Genomic DNA, 25,678 nt, shown 5'->3' on the forward strand with positions numbered 1-25,678 from the left:
CATGCAGTTAGATTTAAGTTAAGAGACAATGCCTCTGGCTATACAACTTCTTAATTCTGCTTCTTAGGGAGTAAAAAATACTTCCTTTTCACTCTGCATATTTTGCTTTTTATAAGCCCACCTAGTAGAAGCATCACTTATATACCTGCTTAATCGCCTATGTGATTGAAATATATCCTTAAAAATATTTAAATAGCAAATTAAAAAATAAATAGGACTGTTAGGATAAAATATGCTGCTGTAATTCTAGATAATGAAGTTTTAATAGACGAGTATTATAAATGATTTTTGAATAATTGGTGAAATCAGTATTATGTCCCAGTCCCATACCTGGTAGTTAAGTCTCTTGAAGATATTTCCACAAGAGGCAATAAAGCACAATAGCTAAGCATTGTGGTCTGAAGAAAGAAACCACTGTTTTTATGTTGTTGGGGAATGCATGGGTCTGAGCTTCTTCCCCTATGAAACAGGGTAACAGTGCCTCTGCCTCCATTGTTGTGTGGATTGAATGAGGGAATGTCTAGAGCTCAGCACAGTGGCTGTCAACATACTAAACCCAATAAGTGGTGGCTATTATAATACTAATGGTTTATGATATTTTAATGTACAGAAAAATCTTAGTAATATAATTACAGTCTTCTGGGGCAGTGTCCCCAACTTCTGGGATCTAATGCCTGATGATCTGAGGTAGAGCTGATGTAATAATAGAAAGAGTGCACAATAAGTGAGGGCTTCCCTGGCGGCTCAGCGGTAGAGTCTGCCTCCCAGTGCAGAAGAGACAGATGGAATCCCTGATCCAGGAAGGTCAACATACCGCAGAGCCCAGGAGCCACAACTACTGAACCCCTGGAGCCTGCATGCTACAACACGAGAAGCCACTGAAATGAGAGGCCTGCGCAATGCAATAGAGAAAAGCCCATGAGCAACGAAGACCCAACACAGCCCCCAAAAACAATAAATAAAATTTTATTAAAAACGTAGTGCGCTTCAATCATCCCCAAATCACCCCCCAGCAGTGGGAAAACCTTCCAGGAACTCTGTTCCTGGTGCCAAAAAGGTTGGGGACTGCTACTCTGGGGGAATACATAGCTCTAAACCATGTTTTATCAAAGTGTCGGGGGAGAGAAGAGTGTGCTAAAAAAAAATCTGAAAAATACTTTTTATACAACTTTACTAAAAGTAAAACTGTTTCCTAAAAAGTCAGAGGTTAAAGGGAAAAGAAAAAGTGCCAAGCTGTACAAATACTTTTGCTGTTCAGTTGCTCAGTTGTCTCTGACTGCGACACCATGGACTGCAGCACGCCAGGCTTCCCTGTCCTTTATTATCTCTCAGAGTTTTGCACAAACTCATGTCCATTGAGTGATGATGCCATGCAGCCATCTCATCCTCTGTCTTTCCCAGTGTCAAGGTCTTTTACAGTAACATACAAGTAGGGCACAAATATTAAATAGCAAACACAGTCCATACTATGTGCCAGGTTACCAACTTCTAACTTTCCCCTGGCCATAACTGTATGACAGAACATCTCAGAAATTATATTAAAACAATACTGTCATGAGATCTCATAATCCATCTGATCTACCAGAGCTAGAAGACATGAAGATGATGGTTGATTAATTTATGTAACTAGGACTAAGCCACATGTTACTTAACCTCTATACACAATTTTAAGGAAGTTGCCACTATCTGAATTTATTAACTATAACAACCTTGTATAAAATTTATCACTGACAGTCTTATCTTCATTCAGTTCATTCAAGGTAAAGGACAAAAATCAATGGCTAAATTATCTTTACTATAATACACTATGCCCTCTTATTTACTAAGACATGTTTTGAAGTAAGACAGCCATTTACTGACTGTGTGACCTCAACTAAGTTATTTAAAGCTTCAGTCAGTCTCAATTAGTCTCAATTATGAAATCTAGACAATAATTATGAGACTGTCATTAATGACAGTTGCTATTAATATCAAACATCTGTCCCTTTACATAAATGCATTTTAATTCTCAGAATAAGGCAGCTCATATCCTTAATTTATATGTAAACTGGTTCAAAATAACATTTGTAAAAATTTTATGAAAAACTAGATCACAGGTCTAAATATATGTTATTTGACTTTAATAACAGTTTCATATATATCATCTAAATATATCCATCTAACAAGCTTATTGTGGAATTGGAATGAGATCAAATATTTAAGTATGAGGCCTTTCAGTGTAAAGAATATGCTTGAAAACTAGTAAGATTCACTTAACATTGACTATGTGTCATGTAGTCTTCTGAACATTTTAAATATACTATTTAATACTCCCAGCCTATGAAGTAATAGTATAATCCTGATTTTACTAAAGAATAAAGAAAGGGTAAGTTGGTCAAGGTCACCTTGCCTAGTGAGTGGTGGAACAGAAATGTGAAACCAGGCAATATGGTTTCAGAATCTATGTTCTTATCCACCCATTACTGTCTTCCAAAGAAAAGCCAAGAGGTTATTTAAAATTGAAAACCTTGAAGGTAACAAGAAAATTTTATAATTTTTCCTTCTGTTGTGTTCAACATAATTACTAAGGAAAATTAAAAGATACACAATCTTTAATTTATGAAAATTCCTTATATTTTCCCACCAATTATTTATCAGTTTGTGTTTTCAGAACTTTTATAAAAGCATCTTTTGGAACTTCAACATTGCCAACTTTCCTGAGTTTTTTCTTTCCTTCTGCTTGTCTCTTCAAAAGCTTCATTTTTCGGGTAATATCACCACCATACTGAAAAACATTTTAAAAAATTGGAAGTCCAAATCACTCCATAGAAAAATAATCCTACAATTAACTAGAGATATCAATACAATTACAACTTTATAGTCATTATCCATGAAGTAGACACTTGGTAAGTTACCTCTAAGACCCTTCCTAGCAGATCCTAAATTTACTATTAATATCTTCTCAAAGAATGATACGTGCTTTGTTTGTTTTTGAAGGAGATGAAGATTCTCAAGGAAGCCCAATACCATATTGCCATCAATCTCCTTACTGATTCGAGGCCTTGAAATTTTGGATTATATAGCTTTAGTCTAATACAGAAACCTGCATAGGCTTAAATGTGTCAGTCCCAGTGTTAAAGATTTAGAAAAAGCATTTATCATTTAATTCTCATATTAACTGAGTTAAGAATCTTTTTTTAACAGAAGAAACAGCAAACTTTGCAAATTAATGTAGGAGAAATGGATTTCAATTTTAACTCCACTGTAAGACAGTCATTGTCTTCAAATGCTTCCTTAAAAATCAAAACATTATCCTGATCGTAAGTGTTATAAAAACATCCTTAGGTAGTTGCACATAAGGAAATTTTTAAAAATAAGATAGGAAAAGACTTCAGAATGTGAGCAAAATGAATATGCAATCATTAAAGTCAAGCTGACATTTACTTATTTAAAAAGAAAACAGATGAGATAAAAGGTACTATAAAAACCAACAGTGGAAACCCACTGTATAAATACCCTCTCTGATTTTAAACTTACAAAATAGATAAAGAACACATGCAGATACATACACATTTTGCCAAAACATTTTTCCTATAGGCTTTCACACTGTAAAAGAGAAAATTTTCCTTAAGTACACAATTATACTAATTAAAAGTACTTATTTTCAAAAACAATTCCCCCTTTACTAAAGATACTAAGATCGGGTCATACTTAGGTAAAATTGCCAAAAGACAATCATTAGATAGCTTACATGCTCTTGTATTTCATGTATTTGGAATAAAATAGACAATTCAAAATGAATATAAACACAGATTTTATTAAGAATTAAAAAAAAGGTTTGTGGATAGTCGCGAAGAGGCCAAAATAAAGACTGGTGTGACCTTGATGATGAAAATTATATAAGGGAATTTCTAGTTCAATTTAAAACTACTACTTTCAAAAATACTAAAATGGTTATTATCTCATTACTGACTACCAAATGTGGGTCAAGACTGACTAGGAATATGAAGAACAATATATTTTATAAAACCCATTTCAGGGGAAATGAAATAATTTTAATACAGCCATTCAAGCAGCTATAAACTAATCTACTTCCATAATGTATCTGAAAAATATGGAGGATCAAAAATTTGAAAATAACTCCACTTTTTTTGTATTCCATATGAAGATATAAAAGTCTTATTCTTTTTCTTTAAGGTTTTCTCTACCTCAGCACATTTATGCTTGAATGATTATTTGCTATTTTAAATGGCATTTTCCTGGAAGTTCCCTGATTATAAACTCCACTCTGCCTAATCTGAGTACTTATGAAACACAAAATAACTAACACAAAATAGTATTAGGAAATGAAAGTCATTGCAAATACCTGCACACAACTCACCCCATGACTGCTGCAAACCCTGAAGACTAACACGGTGTCAGTGGTCCTCCCTCCCCTCTACACACTGACTAGCTCTAAGGAAGTGGTATTAAGTGCTTCAAGCAAAAATCAATTTAGTTTTCTCTTGTGGAAGAATATCTCCAAAACCTTTTTAATTCCAGTTCCTATATACTTGAAGAGATAAAACAAACCATAAAAACTTTACAGAAATTCCTTAACCAGAAAATTGAGTGGGGTCACTGAATAAAATGAGTGGAAATAAAATTCCTTAAACCATATACATTAGAGTAATAACTATAAATAATTATCACCCAAAAGTGTCATATAAGTAATTCAAAGTAACAGTCATCACTTAAATTAGTGGAATTAAGAGATTAACATTTCTATAAGTAGGAATAAAGTTTAGCACAATGTTAAGTTTTTTAATATTCTTTCATTTTTTATGTATATCATCACTAAAACCAACCAAGGAACAAAAATGAATTTCAACTCACGTTTCTCTTGCAATGATTTTACTTCCAAGAGCAGCTTGAATTGCTATCTCAAACAGCTGCCTAGGAAGAGAATCCTTCAGACGTTCACATATGGCTTTGCCAACAGAGTATGCTTTATCTCTGAGACAGAAAAAAATGCAGTTATTCATATATCCTAAATAAAAGTAGTTTTCTATTTAATATGCATAACCAATGTAAAGGTTATTAAGGAGGTACAAAGAGAACTTGTTTATCATGTTGTTGTTGTTTAATCGCTAAGTTATGTCCAACTCTGCGATCCCATGAACTGTAGCCCACCAGGCTCCTCTGTCCATGGAACTTCCCAGGCAAGAATACTGGAGTGGGTTCCCATTTCCTTCTCTAGGGGATCTTCCCAACCCAGGGATTGAACCCACATCTCCTGCATTAGCAGGTGGATTCTTTAATAAACACCATTTAATCTCTGAATCATATGTGATCTCTGACAGAAAAAATAACATGATCTCTTACAGAAAATCTAGAAAAACATAGAGAATAAAAACCATTCTTAATGCCCTTCCCTCACCCACAGAATACCACTGTTAAACATTCTAGAATATTTTTTAAACATATATCCATACTTATTTTTCTGCATACATATTTATGTTTGTTTTTTACAGTTTGGATCAGTGTTTGTGATATAGTCTACCTTTTTATTTAACAGACATTTTTACACCACTAAATATTGCTCGACAATATACTTTTAATGGCTTAAAATAATAGATTATTATGTGGGTGTTCCATACTTTATTTTACCTAATCCACTATTTCTTGAAATGGAAATTTTTTTAAAAAATTTATTTCTCAATTCTAAATCTACCATAGTTTAGAATACATTTACTTTGTTTTATATGGTAAAGAAACCATTTCTTTCCACGACACTATGCTTTTTGGCTATTTTAATTCTATTCTCCTGTCAACAGTTTGGTAAGAAGCATGGAAAAAGAAGGAAAAACTAGTACATGGAAATTAATTACACCTTTAAATTTTCAAAATGTAGCTGTCAAATAAAAATGAGCAACCAATAATAAATGAAGAGTAAAACAGCTACTTTCACATTCTGTAATTAGTTACTATTCAACTTACTTGTGTACAACAGTTACTAGCTCTTCTACAATATTTCCATTCAGTAGAATATCCATTTTTACAAGTTCTGCAGTCTGGTAGCCTGCATCTTCGTAATCAAAACTAACAAAGAAAAATATCCAAGTTATAGATAAACACTGTATTTCCCAAGAGATTACATTTTTTTTTTTCTTTTCAAAATATCTTTTTTCTACCTCCTCTGGTATCACTCCCCAAAGATCTAACTTTCAAACGAATTACATATAAATTTCAGATAAAAGGGCCAACCTGATCACAGTAAAAAACAAACTTCCTTATCTTTTTACATTTATGAAATCAGGTACAAAAATCATCATGCTCCACTGAGGGAAGGGGAAAAAAAACGTTAAACTAGGCTAGGAAAGTACATCATTGAAAGAAATGTCACCTTCCCAATGTTCCTTCCTAGAAGCTGGCTGGCTATAGACAATGTATATACTAGTGAATGTATACAGTGTCAGACTCATGAGTTGGGTTTCTGTTAAATTTTCTATTACCAGTTAAATAAATGCTAGGGCATGCTAAGTAGCCATTAATATACGGCTCTTCAGTATAAACCTTCACAGAGCATTTAATGAGTTAATACATGAACCTAGAACATAAGAAGTGTTAAGAACAGAGCCTATCTAAGCACAATAAGCATTTAATAAGTGCTATTTCTAACTATTTCTAACAATATGGTCAAAGCTTACAGTAATAATCAAAACAAACAGGTTTTATAAAACTAATGTCTGATGAGAAAGAAAATTTCAATTATGCTCTCGTGTCTTTGCAGTTATGGATGATAACATGTGTATTCTACTGCCATAATTCTAAAACAAACCAGTGCCTACAGTTGCAAATGTGTAGCTTCGAAAGGTTTTCAGCAGGAAGGTCGCAAGGTGACACTAACAGTCTCTAAAACCTGACTACTGTCTGAAGTGTTCCCCAAACCCTTTCTTTTTTCAATGAACACTAATCACATACATAAAGGTACCATGTTAAGTACTAAAGAGATAAGACATAGACATAATCCTGAGATTTTCACTGTTTGCAGCTTTAAATTTTTCTATGCTCCCAAATTTTATAATTTAAATTTTTTTAGAATATGAAAAAATATCCTCGTGTATTCCTGAACATAAGGACTACTTAATTTTGGAAGTTGGAATTATTTTTAAATAGTTCAAAATAAGCCATGTTCTCTCAATGTGAAAGTTGTTCCCCAGCTAAAAGATTTTAAGACCACTTAACTCAGAAAGCTAGAATTCAGACTGTTGTTAACTGTTATAAACACTTAGTAATTATCCTTTTAATTATAGTAATTATTTAACAACATGCTGCCTCAATTCATTTTAAATTACATCGCTACTTACTTGTTCAAGGTCTTGTATGAAAGAAGACATAAAAAAAATTTGGTGACCAATTAGAAAAAATAACTTTGTATCATGAGTTATGCTGACTCGCTTCACTGAAAAGCTCATTTCACAAAGTAAATGTCCAGGTCACTGCAACATATTCTTCAAAATGCTGGGATTTTTCTTTGAATGTTAATTTTAAGTATGCATGCACATACATGTATGCATGTGTTTTACCAGATGTGAACATTCACTTTTCTGTCAACTTCCCCATTATATATTTCCTTTATATCCTAGTATATGCCATCCAGTAATGTAAGATTTTAGGACACTAAGGGCATCTAGTTATTTGTCCTTACAAAAAACACTCCCACAATGCTATACTTTTCCTTTAATTTTAACAGGCTATTCCTCCATGTACTTTTATGGGATAAGATAATGGGTTTCATGATGCAGACTACTTACTCCTAGGAAGACCAAGTTATTGAAGTGTTCACAAATATAGGGGCACGCCTAGCATTTCTCTAAACAAGTACTTCTATTTTCCAAATGTACACAGATACTCCTAGGATTACTTAACATTCAAATACATTTTAAAAGTGCCCCTTAGGTCACAGTAGCTTTTTCAAATGACATGCAATTTTTAATCAACTTACAAGAGTACATCTCTTCTCATGAAGAGGGCACTAAAATTTCTGTCACTAGATGACCAAGATTAAGTAAGTGGAATATTAGTAAACACCTGCTGGTCAATACTTAAAAAAGACTGTCCAGATATTTGAGTTTCCCATTAAATTTTTACCTAGCATATCCTGAAGACAGAGATTTCAAAGAATCATAAAAATCCACCACAATTTCATTCAAAGGGAAGAGATATTTAAGCATTACTCTATTTTGATCAATAAACATCATATTCTTCTGAACTGCTCTTCGAGCCTGAAAAGAGAAGGAAAAATGGCTTGAATGATAACTTATTCACATAATGATTGATTTAATAAAAATAGACAGATGTCAATTATCAACTTTAAAGAGTGCGCAAAATGAAGGAGTATTTCTTTAATGGTCCAATAAAAACAGCTGACCAATATTTATAATACAGGGAGTACCATTTTGTATTTCAATTATAATATACTTCCTACCAAAACTTTAATCTTTTGTTTTTAATCAAATAAGTCTCTTTTTTAATTATACAATATTTCACTTAACAATAAATCAAATTAGCTACAGGTGGAGTCAAGTTCTGATTTCTTATTTTACAAATAAAAGAAATTTAGATCCAGAGAAATTAAGCAACTGAAATTAAATCTGCTTTGGGACAAGACAATAAAAATTCAAGTCCAGTAGTTATCACTTGAGAGTTCTTTCCAATATGTCAGAATATTTTAAATATGTACTTTCTGATGACTTGTGATTATATCAAATTTGTAGATTAAATCGTTTATTACAATGTGGCAAGAACTAAAGCAAAATGAGGAATACCTTTCAATCAAAGGTCTCTAAAGTATTGTAATTATCTTTCAAATAATACCCAATTTCAAATAGTCAAAAAAGGTGAAAGGAAACTATATTTTTAGCTACTCAAGGTGAAAAAAAGCCATGAAAGTTCTTTGCTTTAAGCTAAAATATAAATTCAAGATGATCAAAAATTCTGGCTCTGTTTTCTTATTTAAAAGTCAAAATACTGTAATTATATGTATGTATATCTAAATATATAAACAGGTAAAATATATAAAGATCTTTATGAAAATTTCTTTTGTTCAATTCGACAGGCTCCATAGAGACAGAAACCATTCTAAAGCTAAGCTGGGTACCACGGTTTGAGAAGACTAAAATGTACTTTTATATCAAACTGTATTACATTTATACCTGGCAAAGCATCATTATTTTCCCAGTATATTCATCTGGTGTGATAATGGTGCCCAAAACAACTGGCTCCAAATATTCTGTTACTTTTGACTTATCAGGGAACTGTGCAGGATTGATTATTGTAATTTCCTTTTCTCTGTATTCCTAAAAAATAAGAAAAGTCACCAATAGTTAAAAAGAAATCTTAGTAGTTACCATGTTTTTAAATTTTCTACTAACATAGGTTAGAATTTTTGTTATTAAAATTATTGGAATTAATAAAAAACAAAAGAATTCCTAAAGGTTAGCATATTATCTTAACACACTTTCGATTAAAAAGAGAAAAACTCTCCAAAATATTTCATAATAATTATTAATATTTTCTGATTATTGATATTTACTAAAATCATTTTATACAAGGGCTTCCCTGGTGGCTCAGAGGGTACAGCATGTGCCTGCAATGCGGGAGACCCGGGTTCGATCCCTGGGTTGGGAAGATCCCCTGGAGAAGGAAATGGCAACACACTCCGGTACTCTTGCCTGGAAAATTCCATGGACTGAGGAGCCTGGTAGGCTACAGTCCACGGGGTTGCAAAGAGTCGGACACGAATGAGCAACTTCACTTTACTAGAAAAAATACGATGTTAAGAATACATATCAATCTGTCCCATGTACGTCACTGTAATTAGTTTCCTAAGTTAATTTTGTTGGAAAATATTTACAGATGCCAAAGTTAATATTTGTTTAAAACAAATATGTTGTAACTTAGATTGAATACAATATTGTTTCTACTGTTAACCTGAAATCTAAAATTTCCCACAACCATATAGGAAAGAATGCTTTACTAATCATAAGATGAATTACTTATGACCAAAATCATACTCTTATTTTTTCTGCTGAATTTAGAACAGTATTCTCAGAACTAATTCTACTTTTTACTCTTAGTAACAGACTAGTATTGATAATGTGGAGATTTCATCAGGTTGAGAAAAGTATGCATAATTAGCTCTGAAGAAACTTGTCCATCATAAGGTAATTCAACTTTTATTATTACTAATCAAGAAATATTTAGTTTTAATAGCTAGTCAGCTACTGGTATACTAAAATGTTCCTCATATTCTGCATATACATACACACACATATATTTATTTAGTTTTCTTATGTATGCTAGCTCACAACAGTACCTTTATCAATTTTGCTGATGAAAGAACAGCCTTATATGGAACAGTAGGGGTTGTCAAAATAACAGAAGCATGATATTCCTGTTCTAGTCGCTGGTTGAAAACTTCCATATGCAAAAGTCCAAGAAATCCTAACCTGAGGGAGAAAAAGCCAAACTCCAAAATGTTTATGTACCATGGGCTCTATTTTCTTTGATTTGATATTACTATTTTGTCGGGGAGGGGTGGAATCAAAAGTCATTCAATCAATTCACATCATAATTAAAAGCTAGCATAAATTCATTAAATAAGATAAAATCTTCCATTGGGATTCTATTTAAAGTAGCTATAAAACTGATCCATACAATAGGCATCCACAGTGAGAAATAGGCAGACATGTTTTAGTTCATTTTACACTAGTATGAACTGATCTTCAGAAATGGTCAAGCCCAGTAAGCCATTTAAATTTTATTTTTCAATAAAAGTGGAATCCTACAACATACGTGAATCTTACCTCCAGCCAGCACCTAGAGCAAGGCTACTATCCCGATGAACCGTCACACTGGAATCATTTAGTGTCAGTTTTTCTATGGCACTCTTCAGGTTATTATATTCAGATTGGTCTATAGGGTACACTCCTGGGGACACAATGATTTCTAATCATTACATGTGACACTCTGCCCAGAAAACCTAATATGCATTGCTGCAAAGTTCAAAATTAATCAGTTAGCTTTTAAATTACTTTCTGTATTTCACTGACCAAAATATTAGTTTGCGAAGAAAACTATGACTATTAAATTAAATTGGCTTCAAAGTATTTTGCAAGTGAATTTACCACTAGATTCATATTCAAAGTGATGTTTTTGCTTTTGCAAAAAGTATAGGGAAAACAAAAAAGAACAATGGGAATTACACCTATCAAGACAATACATCATGTTTATTTTAAGAAACAAAAGTGCAAGATATCCCACAACCACAAAGAAAATCCCATTAGCATATAAATAACAGGAAGAAATGAAAACAAAAACTGATTCATTAGTTTCTCTTTCACATCAAACCCAAGTCCTCACCACTTAAGTCCTTCAAACTCTAAATAACTGACTGACTTTGTCTTTGTCAGTGCTGACTTTGTCAGCACACAGTAATCTGATAACCTTCAATCAGGTCTTCCTTTTACAAATGTCTGTAATAGCACACAGAAGTAACAGGTTCTGAAGTCATGTATACATGAGGTGACACTCTTCTCTGCTATGTCAACACTAGTGCAATAGTACAGAATTAAAGAAAGGCCAGCTAAGGGGAAGGCACTCAGTAAATGTCCACTGATAATTAGTAATGAAAACACCCTATGTAGAAGTAGTAGTATTTCAAATATAATGACCTACTCCTTAGTGAAACAAGAAGGAAATTCATATTACTGTGCTCCTCTAATTTATCAGAGGGCTTGTTTCAAGAGGTTATTTTTTTAAGAAGTCCTTAAATTTAGGAGGAAATGATCTCCCATATAAAGTTGTATCATACATATGTAATTAACTGGCATATAAATATCACACCCACAAAAAAATTTTTTAAAACACAGTAGCTGTCATTTAAACAGGAATTGATTGTTATTTAAAATGAGTATTCCTAATAATTATTATTTCAGCTTGGAATAAATTGGCCCTTATCCTTTGAATATGTGAGCGCCTCACCTGCAAATACCATTGGCTTCGCTGATTTAAACCCAGGCAAGGGTTCCACTGGTTGTTTATGTAAATATAATGTATCTCCTATTTGTGCTTCAGTGACATCTTTCATCCCAGCAATCAGATAGCCCACCTGTCCTGCATATCTAAATAAAATTATTACATGGAAATATTTACTGTTTTAATGTTTCAATGTTTCATGTGCATACTCACAATTAGCTCTCCTTCTCCAAGAAATGATTGCACTTTCCAAACAAAACCTCACCAAGCTGAAACTAGGTGCTGCATTCTAGTTAATTCTCTAATTCTCAGCTCTAAGAGCTGTCAGCAAAAGAACATCCCAAGTCTTACAATCCATGATCAAGCACCTCTGCAACACAAGCCTAGGGGCCTTCTGCATGACTCTGCCCATCTCTGCATATAAAACAATAGTGAAACTGGTAGACACAGAAACATAAAACACTCCCTGTGATATTTAGTAGTGAATTATTTTACAAACGTCCTTTAAAAAAGGAAGAAAAAGAAAAAACAATGTTTTTAACCTAGCAAATAAAAATGTGAACTTTCTACAAATCTCATACCTATTTGATGTGCCTCTTGCAGGAAAAGAGCAAATTCAAAGATTTCAGAGTTTTAGCTTTATTTTTTTTTAAGCAAATTTCCTATATGATAATTTCCATTTAGGATGAGATACAAAATCATACTGAAGATGCAATAATGATCAATATATGCGACAGAATATAGACAGACTGTATAGCACAGGAAATTACAGCTATTATCTGTAATAACTTTTGATGATGTATAATCTATAAAAATACTGAATCACAATGCTGTATACCTGAAATTAATGTGATACTGTAATGATCAACTATACTTAAGCAAATAAGAATATAGACAAACTTTAGAAATAGTTGAGTAAAATTACAATAAACCTTATGACTTTAAATTACATAAAAAAAGACAAAGTAGTGGTAGTTTTAGACATACAACATTAAGCTATCAAGTGAGACCCGGTTCAATCTTAAATTTGACAAAGGAGGAAATAAAGACCTTAGAAAACTATGTGCCCAAGGTAATCAATGTTATTAGTATCTAGAGTACTGATGGAATAGGCACTCAATATTTTATAAGTGAACTCAGAACTCAGTTTTATAATGTACACTACTATGCTAATCTCACATCATAAATTCTAGTTAATCAAAGTTTTACCATGAATTACACACTAAACAAAATAATTAATGGATTTTCTTCACTATTCTATGCTGAAGATCTAACTACAAAAAAATTAAATATTAAAAACTGATACCAAATACGGATATGCATGAGAGAACTATCTCTTTCACTGTCTAATCAAATACATCAATGTTGGACCCAGTTGCAACTAGAAAAAAATCAGTTATGGCCAAAAAGAATTAAAAACACATCAAATTCCTACTGACCCTCACCCATGAGATTCTGAAAGAGCATTCACTATGTAGTTGCACTGAACAATCAAGTTTTGTTTTTTGTTTTTTTCCTAAATTACCAAATTAGGATCTTACTAAGCACACCAAATTAAGAAAAGCAGCAACAGAAACACATACCGAGTGTCTTTTAATTACTAATGCAGATTACTTACAGTTTATGAGTTGGCTGCTCATTAGGATTCAGGACTCCTACTTCATTAACTTCATATGTCTTTTGAGTGTGTGCAGATACAATTTTATCTCCTTTCGAAACCACTCCATCAAATAATGCTACATTGGCAATCACACCCCTATACTGGTCAAAGGTGGAGTCAAATACCAAAGCTCTCAGGGGATTTCTGCAATGTGCTTTAGGACTATTAAAAATAAGTAAAGAACAAATACTAATAATTTAAAATTAAATAATAAATTAAAATCTCAACAAAATGCCTAACTCAAATATTATGCTTAATTTGCTCTAGTACGTGAGAAAGATTAACTGACAGCCCAAATAAAAGGACCTTTCTGTAAGGTATAATGCCTATATTTATATTCATTTTAACTCACCCTTGAGTTTTAAATACATTTTATTAGTGTTAGTTGCTCAGTTATGTCCAACTCTTTGCAACCCCATGGACTATAGCCCATCAGGCTCCTCTATCTATTGAATTCTCCAGGCAAGAATACTGGAGTGGGTAGCCATTTCCTTCTCCAGGGGATCTTACTGACCCAGGGATGGAAGCCGGGTCTCCTGCATTGAAGGCAGATTCTTTACCATCTGGGCCACCAGGAAAACCCTAAATACATTTTAAATAACCATTTTTAAACTATTTATGAAATGGATGAAATATATTTGTTCAGGATTAAAACAGTAATTACCAATGTATTCAAGTCCATTACAATAATTAAGAGATCCCTATCATCTTTTTTTTTCTATCTGTATTTGCCTTCTATGTGTTACTAAATATAAATTAAAAATGTATTCTCACTGACCACAAAGAGTATATTTGTCATAACAACTAAGTTAAAGTAACAGATCAAACTGATGGACTTTTACTATTAAAGATAAATAGTATACAAAGAGCAGTAGAATACTTACAAGGGTATCCTTTTGATGACTGCATCAAGAACACTTTCAACATTCGTTCCAAGTTTAGCAGAAATCTGAAAAAATGTATGTGAAACAAACACTTAAAAGTTAAGACTTTACTTTTCTATCCTGTGACTGAGCTGTATGATTAGAAAAAAGAAACAACTCTAAAAGTCATCAATTTGCTTGAAAAGCTTGGTAAAAGGAAGCACACACCACATTATCTATTGACAACTGCCCTTCCATTACGGCTAGGTGGTTTGCTGGTATTAAATTACAAAAGCATTCTGATTATGGTCCTGAAAGAGCACTGGACTAAGAGTTCAAAATATCTGGGTTATAACCATGACTCTACGTGTCATACACGACGTTAGCCAATACATGTCTTCTTCAAGCTTCAAGTTCTTCATCAACAAGTAAAGTGATTATTCATATTTTACATAAACTTCAAGGCTGCTGTGTGAATTAACAGTATGTGTGGATGGCACACAGCTGAGGCTAACTGAAAGGTACAGTGCCACCATTGTTCTTACACTGAGAAGGCAGCCAGAACACTCAAAACACGCTCATCTGACTGACTCACCTTTGCCATTACCGGTAACTGAACTCTCTCTGAAATCTTTATTCAAACTCAGTTCCCTGAATTCCTCCTCTTGCCCTTCAGAGTCCTTCTAGATCAGAGTTTCTCACCTCAGCGCTAAGGACACTTTGACCTGGATAACTCTGTTTGGGGGGCTGTTCTACGCGCACACTGCAAGATGCGTAAAAGCATCCATGGCTTCTCATCCGCTCCCAAGATGCCAGGAGCACCTATTCCCCAGCGTGACAACAAAGAAGGTCTTCAAACATTGCCAAATGCTTCCTGAGAGGCAGAACTACCTCCTAAGAAGAACGAGGCTTTAGACTCTAGTACACTCTTTGCAACAATCCTTTAAGATCACAATTTCTAATTTACTGAATGGACTTTTTTTTTCATTATCTATTTAGCCCCCTGCCTCTTTTCCCAGCTGAGACTCCAAGGGCCCACTATTTGTAATCATTCCATTCAACTACTTTCTATTCTCTATCATAAGCACTTGGTATTAATAAAACCTTAACTGAGACTGCATCCAACTATGTGCCTTTCCTATGCTTATAATCAGAGCAGCTCAACATTAGTGGAGAACAGTCAAATAACTGCTCTGGTTGGTTTCTGTAAGTTCATGACACAGATCTCAATGTGCAGTTAAGATTTGCTGGACACATCTACTAAATTCACATTAACACTAACAATTCACACCACCTTCCTTTTCAATCTACACACTTTCCCTGTGGCCAATTCACTCTCATTTGATACCTTTGCCTCTTACTTCATTCAAGGAAAGAGAAGACATCAAAAACTCCTTTATTCAAATACACAAATCCATCTGCACTATATCCATAACCTCTTTGCCTTCTCTCCTGCTGCAATCTGTTTTCCCACCTCTCTGAAAACTCAATCCTCACACCCTTGTCTTCTGAATCCTACTCTAATCCTTTTCAAATTCTTATTCATGACACTCTACAAATTGAGAATAATGTAGAATGGCTTCTAGGATCTCTTGTCTACTTACACTTTTTCCCTAGGAAATGACATCCATTCCAATGGCATCAGTGCCACATACACACTATATCATAAATATCTCTGACTTAAATATTTCAGACTCAGTACTTTCCACAAATGCGAGAATTGTGTAGATTTATGTAATATCCTACTTGGATGTCTATTAGACATTTCAAACACACTATTTCCAAAACAGAGCTTTTTATTTTCCCACTATCCCTGTTCCTCCTCAAGCCCTCTATGCATTAACAGAGTACCAGTATTCAACCAGTTGCTCAAACCCAAACTCATCATGATCCTTTATTTCACTTCCTTACATATATAAAAAAGCCTTCCTCAATGATCAGTGCAAAGAAATAGAGAAAAACAATAGAATGGGAAAGACGAGATCTCTTCAAGAAAATTAGAGATACCAAGGGAATATTTCATACAAAGATGGGCTCCATAAAGGACAGAAATGGTATGGACCTAACAGAACCAGAAGATATTAAGAAGAGGTGGCAAGAATACACAGAAGAACTATGCAAAAAAGATCTTCACAACCCAGATAATCACGATGGTGTGATCACTCACCAAGAGCCAGACATCCTGGAATGTGAAGTCAACTGGGCCTTAGGAAGCATCACTATGAACAAAGCTAGAGGATGTGATGGAATTCCAGTTGAGCTATTTCAAATCTTAAAAGATGATGCTGTGAAAGTGCTGTACTCAATATGCCAGCAAATTTGGAAAACTCAGCAGTGGCCACAGGACTGGAAAAGGTCAGTTTTCATTCCAATCCAAAAGAAAGGCAATGCCAAAGAATGCTCAGACTACCAAACAATTGCATTCATCCCACACGCTAGTAAAGTAATGCTCAAAATTTTCCAAGCCAGGCTTCAACAGTACGTGAATCATGAATTTCCATATGTTCAAGCTGGATTTAGAAAAGGCAGAGGAACAAGAAATCAAATTGTCAACATCCACTGGATTATTGAAAAAGCAAGAGAGTTCTAGTACAACATCTACGTTTGCTTTATTGACTACACCAAAGCCTTTGACTGTGTGAATCACAACAAACTGTGTAAAATTCTAAAAGAGATGGGAATACCAGACCACCTGACCTGCCTCTTGAGAAATCTGTATGCAGATCAGGAAGAAACAGTTAGAACTGGACATGGAACAATAGACTGGTTCCAAATAGGAAAAGGAGTACGTCAAGGCTGTATACTGTCACCCTGCTTATTTAACTTATATAGAGTACATCATGAGAAACGCTGGGCTGGAGGAAGCACAAGCTGGAATCAAGATTGCCAGGAGTAATATCAATAACCTCAGATATGCAAATGACACCACCCTTACGGCAGAAAGTGAAGAAGAACTAAAGAGCCTCTTGATGAAAGTGAAAGAGGAGAGTGAAAAAGTTGGCTTAACGCTCAACATTCAGAAAACTAAGATTATAGTATCTGGTCCCATCACTTCATGGCAAATAGATGTGGAAACACTGGAAACAGTGGCAGACTTTATTTTGGGGGGGCTCCAAAATCACTGCAGATGGTGACTGCAGCCATGCAATTAAAAGACACTTGCTCCTTGGAAGAAAAGTTATGGCCAACCTAGACAGCATATTAAAAAGCAGACATTAATTACTTTGCCAACAAAGGTCCATCTAGTCAAGGCTATGGTTTTTCCAGTAGTCATGTGGGTATGAGAGCTGGACTGTAAAGCTGAGCCCCGAAGAACTGATTCTGTTGGAGAAGACTCGAGAGTCCCTTGGTGTTGGAGAAGACTCGAGAGTCCCTTGGACTGCAAGGAGATCCAACCAGTCCATCCTAAAGGAGATTAATCCTGGGTGTTCACTGGAAGGACTGATATTGAAGCTGAAACTCTAATACTTTGGCCACCTCATGCGAAGAAATGACTCACTGGAAAAGACCCTGATGCTGGGAAGGATTGAAGGCAGGAGGAGAAGGGGACGACAGAGGATGAGATGGCTGGACGGCATTACCGACTTGATGGACGTGAGTTGGAGCAAGCTCTGGGAGTTGGTGATGGACAGGGAAGGCTGGTGTGCTGCAGTCCATGGGGTCGGAAAGAGTCGGACACGACTGAGAGACTGAACTGAACTGATTTAACAATCAACTATCATTTAAAAGGTAAATTTAAAAATCTTAATTTAAAATATTATGAACTTTGATTTACATTAAATATAGTTCTAAGAATGGTATCTACAATGCCTTGAAATTAGTCTGACCCTACTCTTCAAGGAGAATATTTCCACAGAGGCAAAATGGCATATAAGAAATAATATTACAAAGAGTTGCAAAAGACCTACATTTTGGTCCTGGCACATTAGCAAACTAGATCTATAATCTTAAAGTGATAAAATCTTTCAGTTTTCGTCCTTTCAACTGTATCATAAGAGAAATTTCTATCTATTTTAACCATGTAGTAAGGATTTTTGGCAAAGATCAAATGAAATATCAGTAAAAAGAACTTTGTAAAACTATAATAATTACACAATGTAATAGTGATGTGCTATGAAATACTATGAAATTTTACTTAAGCCAATTACCTGAGATTTTGGAAAGTAAAATCAAGTCTTCTAAAAAAAAAATTTACCTTAATACATTCATCACCTGGAATATCAAACACCTTCTCAATTTGCTTTTCAACCCTTTCAGGATCAGCATTCTTCAGATCTATCTTAAAAAGAAAATTCACCACGTCTTAATATAACGAAATTAAAATGTACTACACATTATTTGGAGATAGACGCATACTTGAACTAACTGACCCCTTAATAATTTTATTTTCAAAAGTATTGAAAGAAAAATAATGACAAAAAGGTAATAAAATTTTAACGCTCATGGCCACTGAAATGAGAAGGCAGACAGCAAAGCAAGCAAGCTATTGAGGTCATTAGCTATTCAGAGCAGAAGAGATCAATGACAACATCATGTACACTGATTTTATGTGTTATATATAACTTATAAGAACAAACTGTCTTTCTTTGCTTCCTTTAAACCTTTCTTCAATATCAAAAAATAAAACAATGCAATGCAGATTTTTAATTTATTAATCTTAAAATATAAAAGCTAAGCTTTATCAACACTGTCCTCAGTTTAGCACTTCACTGTTAAGCGCCCTGTGTTACACTGTTTAATCCTACTTCATAAGGCCCTTTTCTTTTCCTTTACAGTTTAGTTTAACAGACTCTTTGGCCTGCCCTGCCCTTTCCTACAGAAACACCCCCCATCGCTCCATGTAATCCAGGGAGACTATCTTCTCCACTACATGCCAGGGTAGAGGAGATTGAGTTGAAATTTTATCATATGCAATCCAAAGAAATCTCAATACACAACTGACCTTGAAAACAAAGAGTTTCAACTGCATGGGCCCACTTAAATGCAGATTTTTTTCAATAAACATGTAAAACTATACTTGTAGAATATCAAGTGCAAGACTTGTACTGAGATGGATAGTTTATCCCTAACAAAGGCATAAATGATATTTAACATAAAATTAATAATGTGTTGGCTTTCTGTTTTATAACTCTGCTTTCAAAGAATTATATTACCATACAGTATGCCTCTCATAATTAGAGAAACTACATATCAGCCTATAATTACAGATAAAATTTTTTTTACTGCAACAATGTTGTTACAGTTATGAATGTGACTATAATACTGTTTACTATAAAAACTTTAATGAATCTTTCCTTAGTGTATACACTAGGTTACCATGAAGCAATCACATAATGTCATAGCATAAAGCAATATTTCTGCTTCATCGTTATCAATGCATCAATCATTTACCTGTAAATAAATGTGAAGTTCCTTTTCACATTATCTTTTCATTGTTGACATTTAGTGTCAGTAATACATATAACATCTATGGTGTTTTGTTATTACATAAGACAACACTGATATAAGTACTGAGAGATGATTCACTTTATAAAAGATGATGTAAACTCAGGGTATTGATAAACAGAGCACTGTAAATGTATTTTCTCCTCTTTATGATTTGATTAGCATTTTCTCTATCTTACTATAAGAACACGATATACAATACATATAATATACAAAGTATGTGTTAACAGACTGTTTAAGTTATTGGTAAGATTTTAGTCAATAAGAGGATATTAGTAGTTAAGTCTGTGTGAAGTTAAAAGTTACATGCAGATTTTTGAGTGCACAGGGGTTTTGCCTCCTTCACCTCCATGATGTTCAATAGTCAATTCCATTTAATAAATACCTGAAGATTCCTCATATAAAAAATAGTACAAGTGATATTCAAACACCAAATTTACCTTTAGAAAGTAAAATAATCAATGGCACTGTTGTGCTAAAAAATTACCTTGTTTATAACTGGAATTATTGATAGCTGTGCTTCAAAGGCAAGAAAGAAGTTGGCTACCGTTTGGGCTTGAATACCCTGTGAAGAAAAGCAGACAAGAACACACAAGACACTAAGATAATCATTCTATTATCTATCACAAAGGCTGAAATTCCAGACCATTCCACACATCTTCATCAAAAGCAAAGGTACAAGGCAAACTGTGGTGTCTATACTTTCAAGCATCTGGATCATTCCCTGTGAAAATTCCTTTCAGTTCTAGAAACATTTTTTAGAGGGTACTGTGTTAAGCTTTGGAAACAAAACAGTAATACATGGATCCTTAAGGACCTCGAAGCCTCCTAAAGGACTATGAGACACATTTTATAAAGCCAAGTATATGTATGTTAAGGTAGAGACTGACTGTCCTTGACAGGATTAGGGAGGATTTAATACAACAAAAAAATCTTTGGGTTTTGAATGAAAAGTCCATGAAAATTGAAGTATGTCAAAAGCTTACTATAAATAGTATGTCATGGCTCTTATACTTCCATCTCAGTACGTTTTTTATGGTTATGTTCACAACAGAGAACTTGGTAATGTCACTGACATGTTTCTTTAAATCTAACACTTCTCAAATTATTACCTTAAAAACACCCAAAATGACCTCAAAGATAGATTTTCTAGTTCTGCTAAAAACTGAAACCACAGATTAAGAAGTGCTTAAAACTGGGTTTTTTTTTTTTTTGGTAGGATGTGTATATGACATACTTCAAAAATCTCTTGAACAGTTCCTCTGATCAGCTTAAAAATTTTAAAGGATGAATTAGGCAATTTCACAGGCCATTTTAGCATAATAAAACTTAAAATTAACAGGACCAAAACATAATTCTATTTCCAAACATCTTAAGAAAAATCTTGGAACAATGAAATAGCATATCACATCATATAAAATTAAATTTACCTACCTCATTTGCATCAACCACAAGTAAAACACCTTGGCAAGCAGAGAGTGACCTGGATACTTCATAACTAAAATCAACATGACCCTGAGAAACAAAAAATATTAAAACGTCTAAATGTTAAGAGTTTAAATGTTTCTTAGGGAGAGGCATTTTGGCAAATCTACTGACTCCACCGAATAAAAAGTTATTAAGCTTCTTTTTAGCCTGTTCTTGTGAAATAATTTCACTAATCTAAGAACACTGAGGAAAAAAATAGCAAAGTGAAGTGTTTAATATTCAGTTTAAAAACTGAAAAAAAAGGATTTGCTTGCACTATTAATACAAAGCTGACTTTAACAACAGAGACAAAATTGATATTAAAACTTACCGGTGTATCGATAAGATTTAAAAGATACTGCTTTCCTTCATGGTTATAGAAAAGAGATGCTGTCTGTGCTTTAACAGTGATTCCTCTTTCTCGTTCCACTTGCAATTTATCAAGAACTTGTTTATTATTTTTTGTTTTAGCAATTGCCCCTAAAAATAGAAATGTGTATTGATATTTCTATAAGCTTTTAAAAACAGACAATAGTGCATATAAACTTAAAACCAAAAATTTAAAAAGCATAGTAAAAGTATGCTAGTAAAAGTAACTATCAATTACTCATTGCCATTAATTAAGTGTAGACTATAAAATGAAAATACCTGTTAGTTCCAGGAGCCTGTCTGCTAAAGTACTTTTGCCATGATCCACATGTGCAACGATACTGAAATTTCTAATGTTTTCAACAGGAAAACAAGACATATCAATTTTTTCCTAGAAAAGGGGAGGGAAATATTATATTTATGAGTATAAATTGTCTACAACATGAAACAAGTACACTAAAGAAAAGAATACTCTTTTAGTCTTCTTAAAACAACTTTATTTACAGCATTCATACTGTTTATATTATTTCTCTGACAGTAAAGAGATGTATGGTTAAAGTCATATTACAAGCAATGGATTACAACAGGGCCCATCAAATACATTAGTCTCAATGTCAAAGGCTATATGACCATATACAGGCCATATGGATAAATAAAAGTCCCTTATAATATTTCCACCATTTCAAAGGCCACTGAGGAGCTGAATGTATTTTCACAAATGGAGAACACAAGATACTTACAACTTCTCTACAGCCTTAGAGCACCTGGTGTAACAAAATTTCTTGAAATAAAAAAAGCTACAGAGCAGCTGAAAGAAAAGAAAAAATGTTTTTGCCCCCATCACGTATTTAATCAACAGAGTCAGGTCTACTGAAAAATTTGTACTCCTAATAGAGCCTTCAAAACTTTAATTTAGATGACTTTGTTACTTAACAACTTCTCTGGAGAGAGAGGGGGAAAAATTATATTATCAAGAAAAAAAGGCTCATTTTTCACTTAAATTTTTTAAATCCTTTAAAAAGTTAGTTTATGATTTTCATTTGCACATAGAATATGTCATTTTTTTGGACCCTGAACGCTTCATTTTTCCAATCAAATTTGGGCTCTCATAATGAGCCCAAAAAAGTGAAATTACAACGAGATATAATTTTCATGAGGTTGTTTTCTTTTTTTTTCCCAGTAAGCGCTTCAATACAAGTGCAACTATACCTGAAAGATATTCTGCAAAAATCTAAACCCGAATTGTCTGCCCTGTGATTTTTCCACCCATCGTTCAAAAGGTACTGCACCATTTTTAGTCTTACAATTGCAACATAAATCCATTCCACAGGCATTTTAGAAAAGAGTAAAACTGAATAATTATAGTCTTTTTCTTTCTCCAGTTACTCATAACTTTCATTCAAGTACTTTATTTTACTGCCTAAACTGTTTCTCTTCACAGTTATAACAAAGTAAAGTTTTAGGGTCGCTGATGCTTCCCAGGTGGCGCCAGCGGTAAAGAATCCGCCTGCCAGTGTAAGAGACACAAGAAACGCGGTTTCCATGCCTTGTTCAGCAAGATCCCATGGAGTAGGAAATGGCAACCCACTCCAGTAATCTTGCCAGGAAAATTCCGTGGACAGAAAAGCTGGCGGGCTACAGTCCATGGGACCGCAGAGTCGGTCGCGACTGAGGAGCAAAAAGCCCCAGCTCCTCCAACCACAGGGACAGAACGATCACGCGTCGGCTCTAGCTGAGGTAAGACGAAATAATCAAAGAAGCTAAGGCATACCCAGCACTTCTTAGATTCTAGGTATTAAACTAAAAGTTCTATGCCCCACTTCGCGCAAGTCTCACAGCCACTCAGCGTCTTTTTTATAAGCATCTCATTCAACAACTGAAGAAACAGAGAAAGGTCAGGTAACTTGCCTAGGTCACGTGGCTAAAAAGTCGCAAGAAAATGGAACTAACAGCTTTCTCAATACGCTTTTAAAACTACACACTGAGAACAATCCCTCGCATAAACAAAGATCCTGATATTACCAGTGAGGAAAGTGAGGACACGACTTGTCCAAGGTCACGCTGGTGAGCCCTGGAGTCCGCAGCCGAAGCGCAGCCCCGCGCTCCGAGCCCTGCCTCCCTCACAGGAGTGCAACCTGCGTCCCCAAGTAGTCAGTACTAAGAAGCCCTGGCAAATTCACCAGGAGCACCCTCCCTCGGTGTAAGACGTGAATGACTAGAGACTCAAGGCGGTCACCTTGCGGTCTGCAGAGCTGTACCACCGGTCCGGAGCCCTGGACGCGAGGTGCGGCCCGAGCAGCCCCATACGCGCCGCCTCGGTGACCCAGGCCGCGAGCGCGCGTCCGCGCCACCAACCCTGACCTGCAAGCGTCCACATTCCCCTGAGAACCGAGGCGTCAGGAGAAGGCCCCGGGACGCAACGGCGCCATCACCCCGGGCTCCGTGTTCTTTAAAACTGGCCCCCGCTAAGAGCTGGCAGACAGGATTCAAACACACTCCGGCCAGCGGCGGAAAAAACGTGAGGAAGAGATATCCCACATCTAGCCCCCGGGGCCAGACGACCGAGAACAGCGCCGCTCGCCGACGTTTGCACGACGCATTACGACATTACGTCGTGACGTCTGCATACGTCAGCGCGAAGCTGGAGGGAAGTCGGGTGAGCGAAGGTTTAGCGGGGCGCGAGTTTTCCTCCTACCAGGAGGTTGGTTTTCAACCGACTGCCAAATGGCAAAATACTAGAGTAATTTTTAAAATTACTGCTGCATTCTCCATGTTGCCTGCAACATCGCTAATGTTGAAGTGCATCTGAATGAAATCGGGCAGTAAAGTTGATAGCAATAATATGTCCTAGGGCCTCTCTGCTGGCTCATTGGAGAAGAATCTGCCTGCTAATGAATGGGAGGCGTGTTCCATCCCTGTGTTGGGAAGCTTCCCCAGAGAAGGAAATGCTAACCCACCCCATTATTCTTACCTGGGAAGTCCGTGGGACAGAGGAGCCTGGTGGGCTACAGTCCATGGGTTCGCAAAAGAGTCAGACATGACTTAGCAAGTAAACAATAACCATGTATCCTAGGAAAATTTGGGCCGGAAGTGAAGGTGGAAAAAAGTTGCATCCTGAAAGTCCTGGAGTTTTCCTGACCTCTGGGTTACCAATTAAACAATGTTTACCTTGCTGGGGAGAAAGTTCTGGCTAAGGATAAAGATAAGAGATAATAAGACCACATCTAGTGTCGCCCATCCCCCCCCCCCGCCCCCATGCTCTTTTTTGCAATATTCAGGAGAAAAAGCGGCAGCTGTTGAGTTCACCATTGTATTGTTTCTAGTTCATTCAGGGGACTGCTGTATATTAAAACAGTAACTGTACATCACAATTTGCTACTCTCTTCTTTGTTAGAGAGTGAACTTAACCACCTGGAAATGTATTGCGCACAATCATTCCTAATATAGTTCATATAAGTTAGTTGCCCGAAACTTCAATAAGTTGCTTATTATCCTTAGTGATTTTCACCATATCCTCACACCTCTATTATATACATAACATTTTTCTTTCAATCAATTTACCTCTTACACTTATGAGTTTCTTTTAAAAGAAGAAAAAAATTTTTATTATTTTCTGTAAGTGCAAAAAACGCTGTTACCTGTCACAAATTTAAAGTAAAAATAAGTATAATTAATAAAAAATGTGATTCCGTTTCAGTAGATGTTACCTGACAAAAGCTCAGAATCTTTCTTGATTAAAACTGGAAATTAACAAGCATTAAGGGATTTTATTTTATTTTATTTATTTTTTTTAAATTAATTTATTTATTTTTTCAGTGGGTTTTGTCATACATTGACATGAATCAGCAATAGATTTACACGTATTCCCCATCCC

At 34.9% G+C, this 25,678-nt stretch overlaps 1 protein-coding gene across 2 annotated transcripts; it reads right to left on the bottom strand.

The window, feature by feature from the left end:
• Positions 1–2,590: 2,590 nt before the first annotated feature.
• Positions 2,591–24,402, bottom strand: GUF1 (GTP binding elongation factor GUF1). 2 transcript variants are annotated; one of them, XM_043438555.1, is made up of 18 exons: positions 24,041–24,172; positions 22,545–22,612; positions 22,084–22,195; positions 21,767–21,915; positions 21,403–21,483; positions 20,456–20,533; positions 18,719–18,802; positions 14,545–14,609; positions 13,619–13,822; positions 12,007–12,146; positions 10,830–10,953; positions 10,340–10,472; positions 9,177–9,320; positions 8,113–8,246; positions 5,959–6,060; positions 4,855–4,974; positions 3,549–3,585; positions 2,591–2,764 (listed from the first exon to the last, which is right to left on the bottom strand). In XM_043438555.1, exons 3-18 carry the CDS (start codon positions 22,181–22,183, stop codon positions 2,627–2,629), a joined length of 1,833 nt encoding a protein of 610 aa, XP_043294490.1. In that variant the 5' UTR covers positions 22,184–22,195; positions 22,545–22,612; positions 24,041–24,172; the 3' UTR covers positions 2,591–2,626. The 2 variants fall into 2 exon arrangements, with proteins under 2 accessions (XP_043294490.1, XP_043294489.1); XM_043438554.1 differs by lacking the exon at positions 22,545–22,612 and having other exon boundaries at positions 24,041–24,402.
• Positions 24,403–25,678: the final 1,276 nt, after the last annotated feature.

The sequence above is a fragment of the Cervus canadensis genome, chromosome 19 (genome assembly GCF_019320065.1).
Source record: "Cervus canadensis isolate Bull #8, Minnesota chromosome 19, ASM1932006v1, whole genome shotgun sequence".
NCBI classification, from domain to species: Eukaryota; Metazoa; Chordata; class Mammalia; order Artiodactyla; family Cervidae; genus Cervus; species Cervus canadensis.

What these genes read in the sequence shown, in the direction of transcription:
- GUF1 (XM_043438554.1), bottom strand. Translation starts at nt 24,181, where the DNA reads ATGTGGACGCTTGCAGGTCAGGGTTGGTGGCGCGGACGCGCGCTCGCG. An exon ending in GCTCTAGGTGCTGGCTGGAG is followed by an intron (nt 10,473 to 10,829) that starts GTAAGATTCACG and finishes TTTCTCCCTCAG; the next exon opens with GTTAGGATTTCTTGGACTTT. An exon ending in CTGTCTTCAGGATATGCTAG is followed by an intron (nt 6,061 to 8,112) that starts GTAAAAATTTAA and finishes TTTCTTTGTTAG; the next exon opens with TTTTGATTACGAAGATGCAG.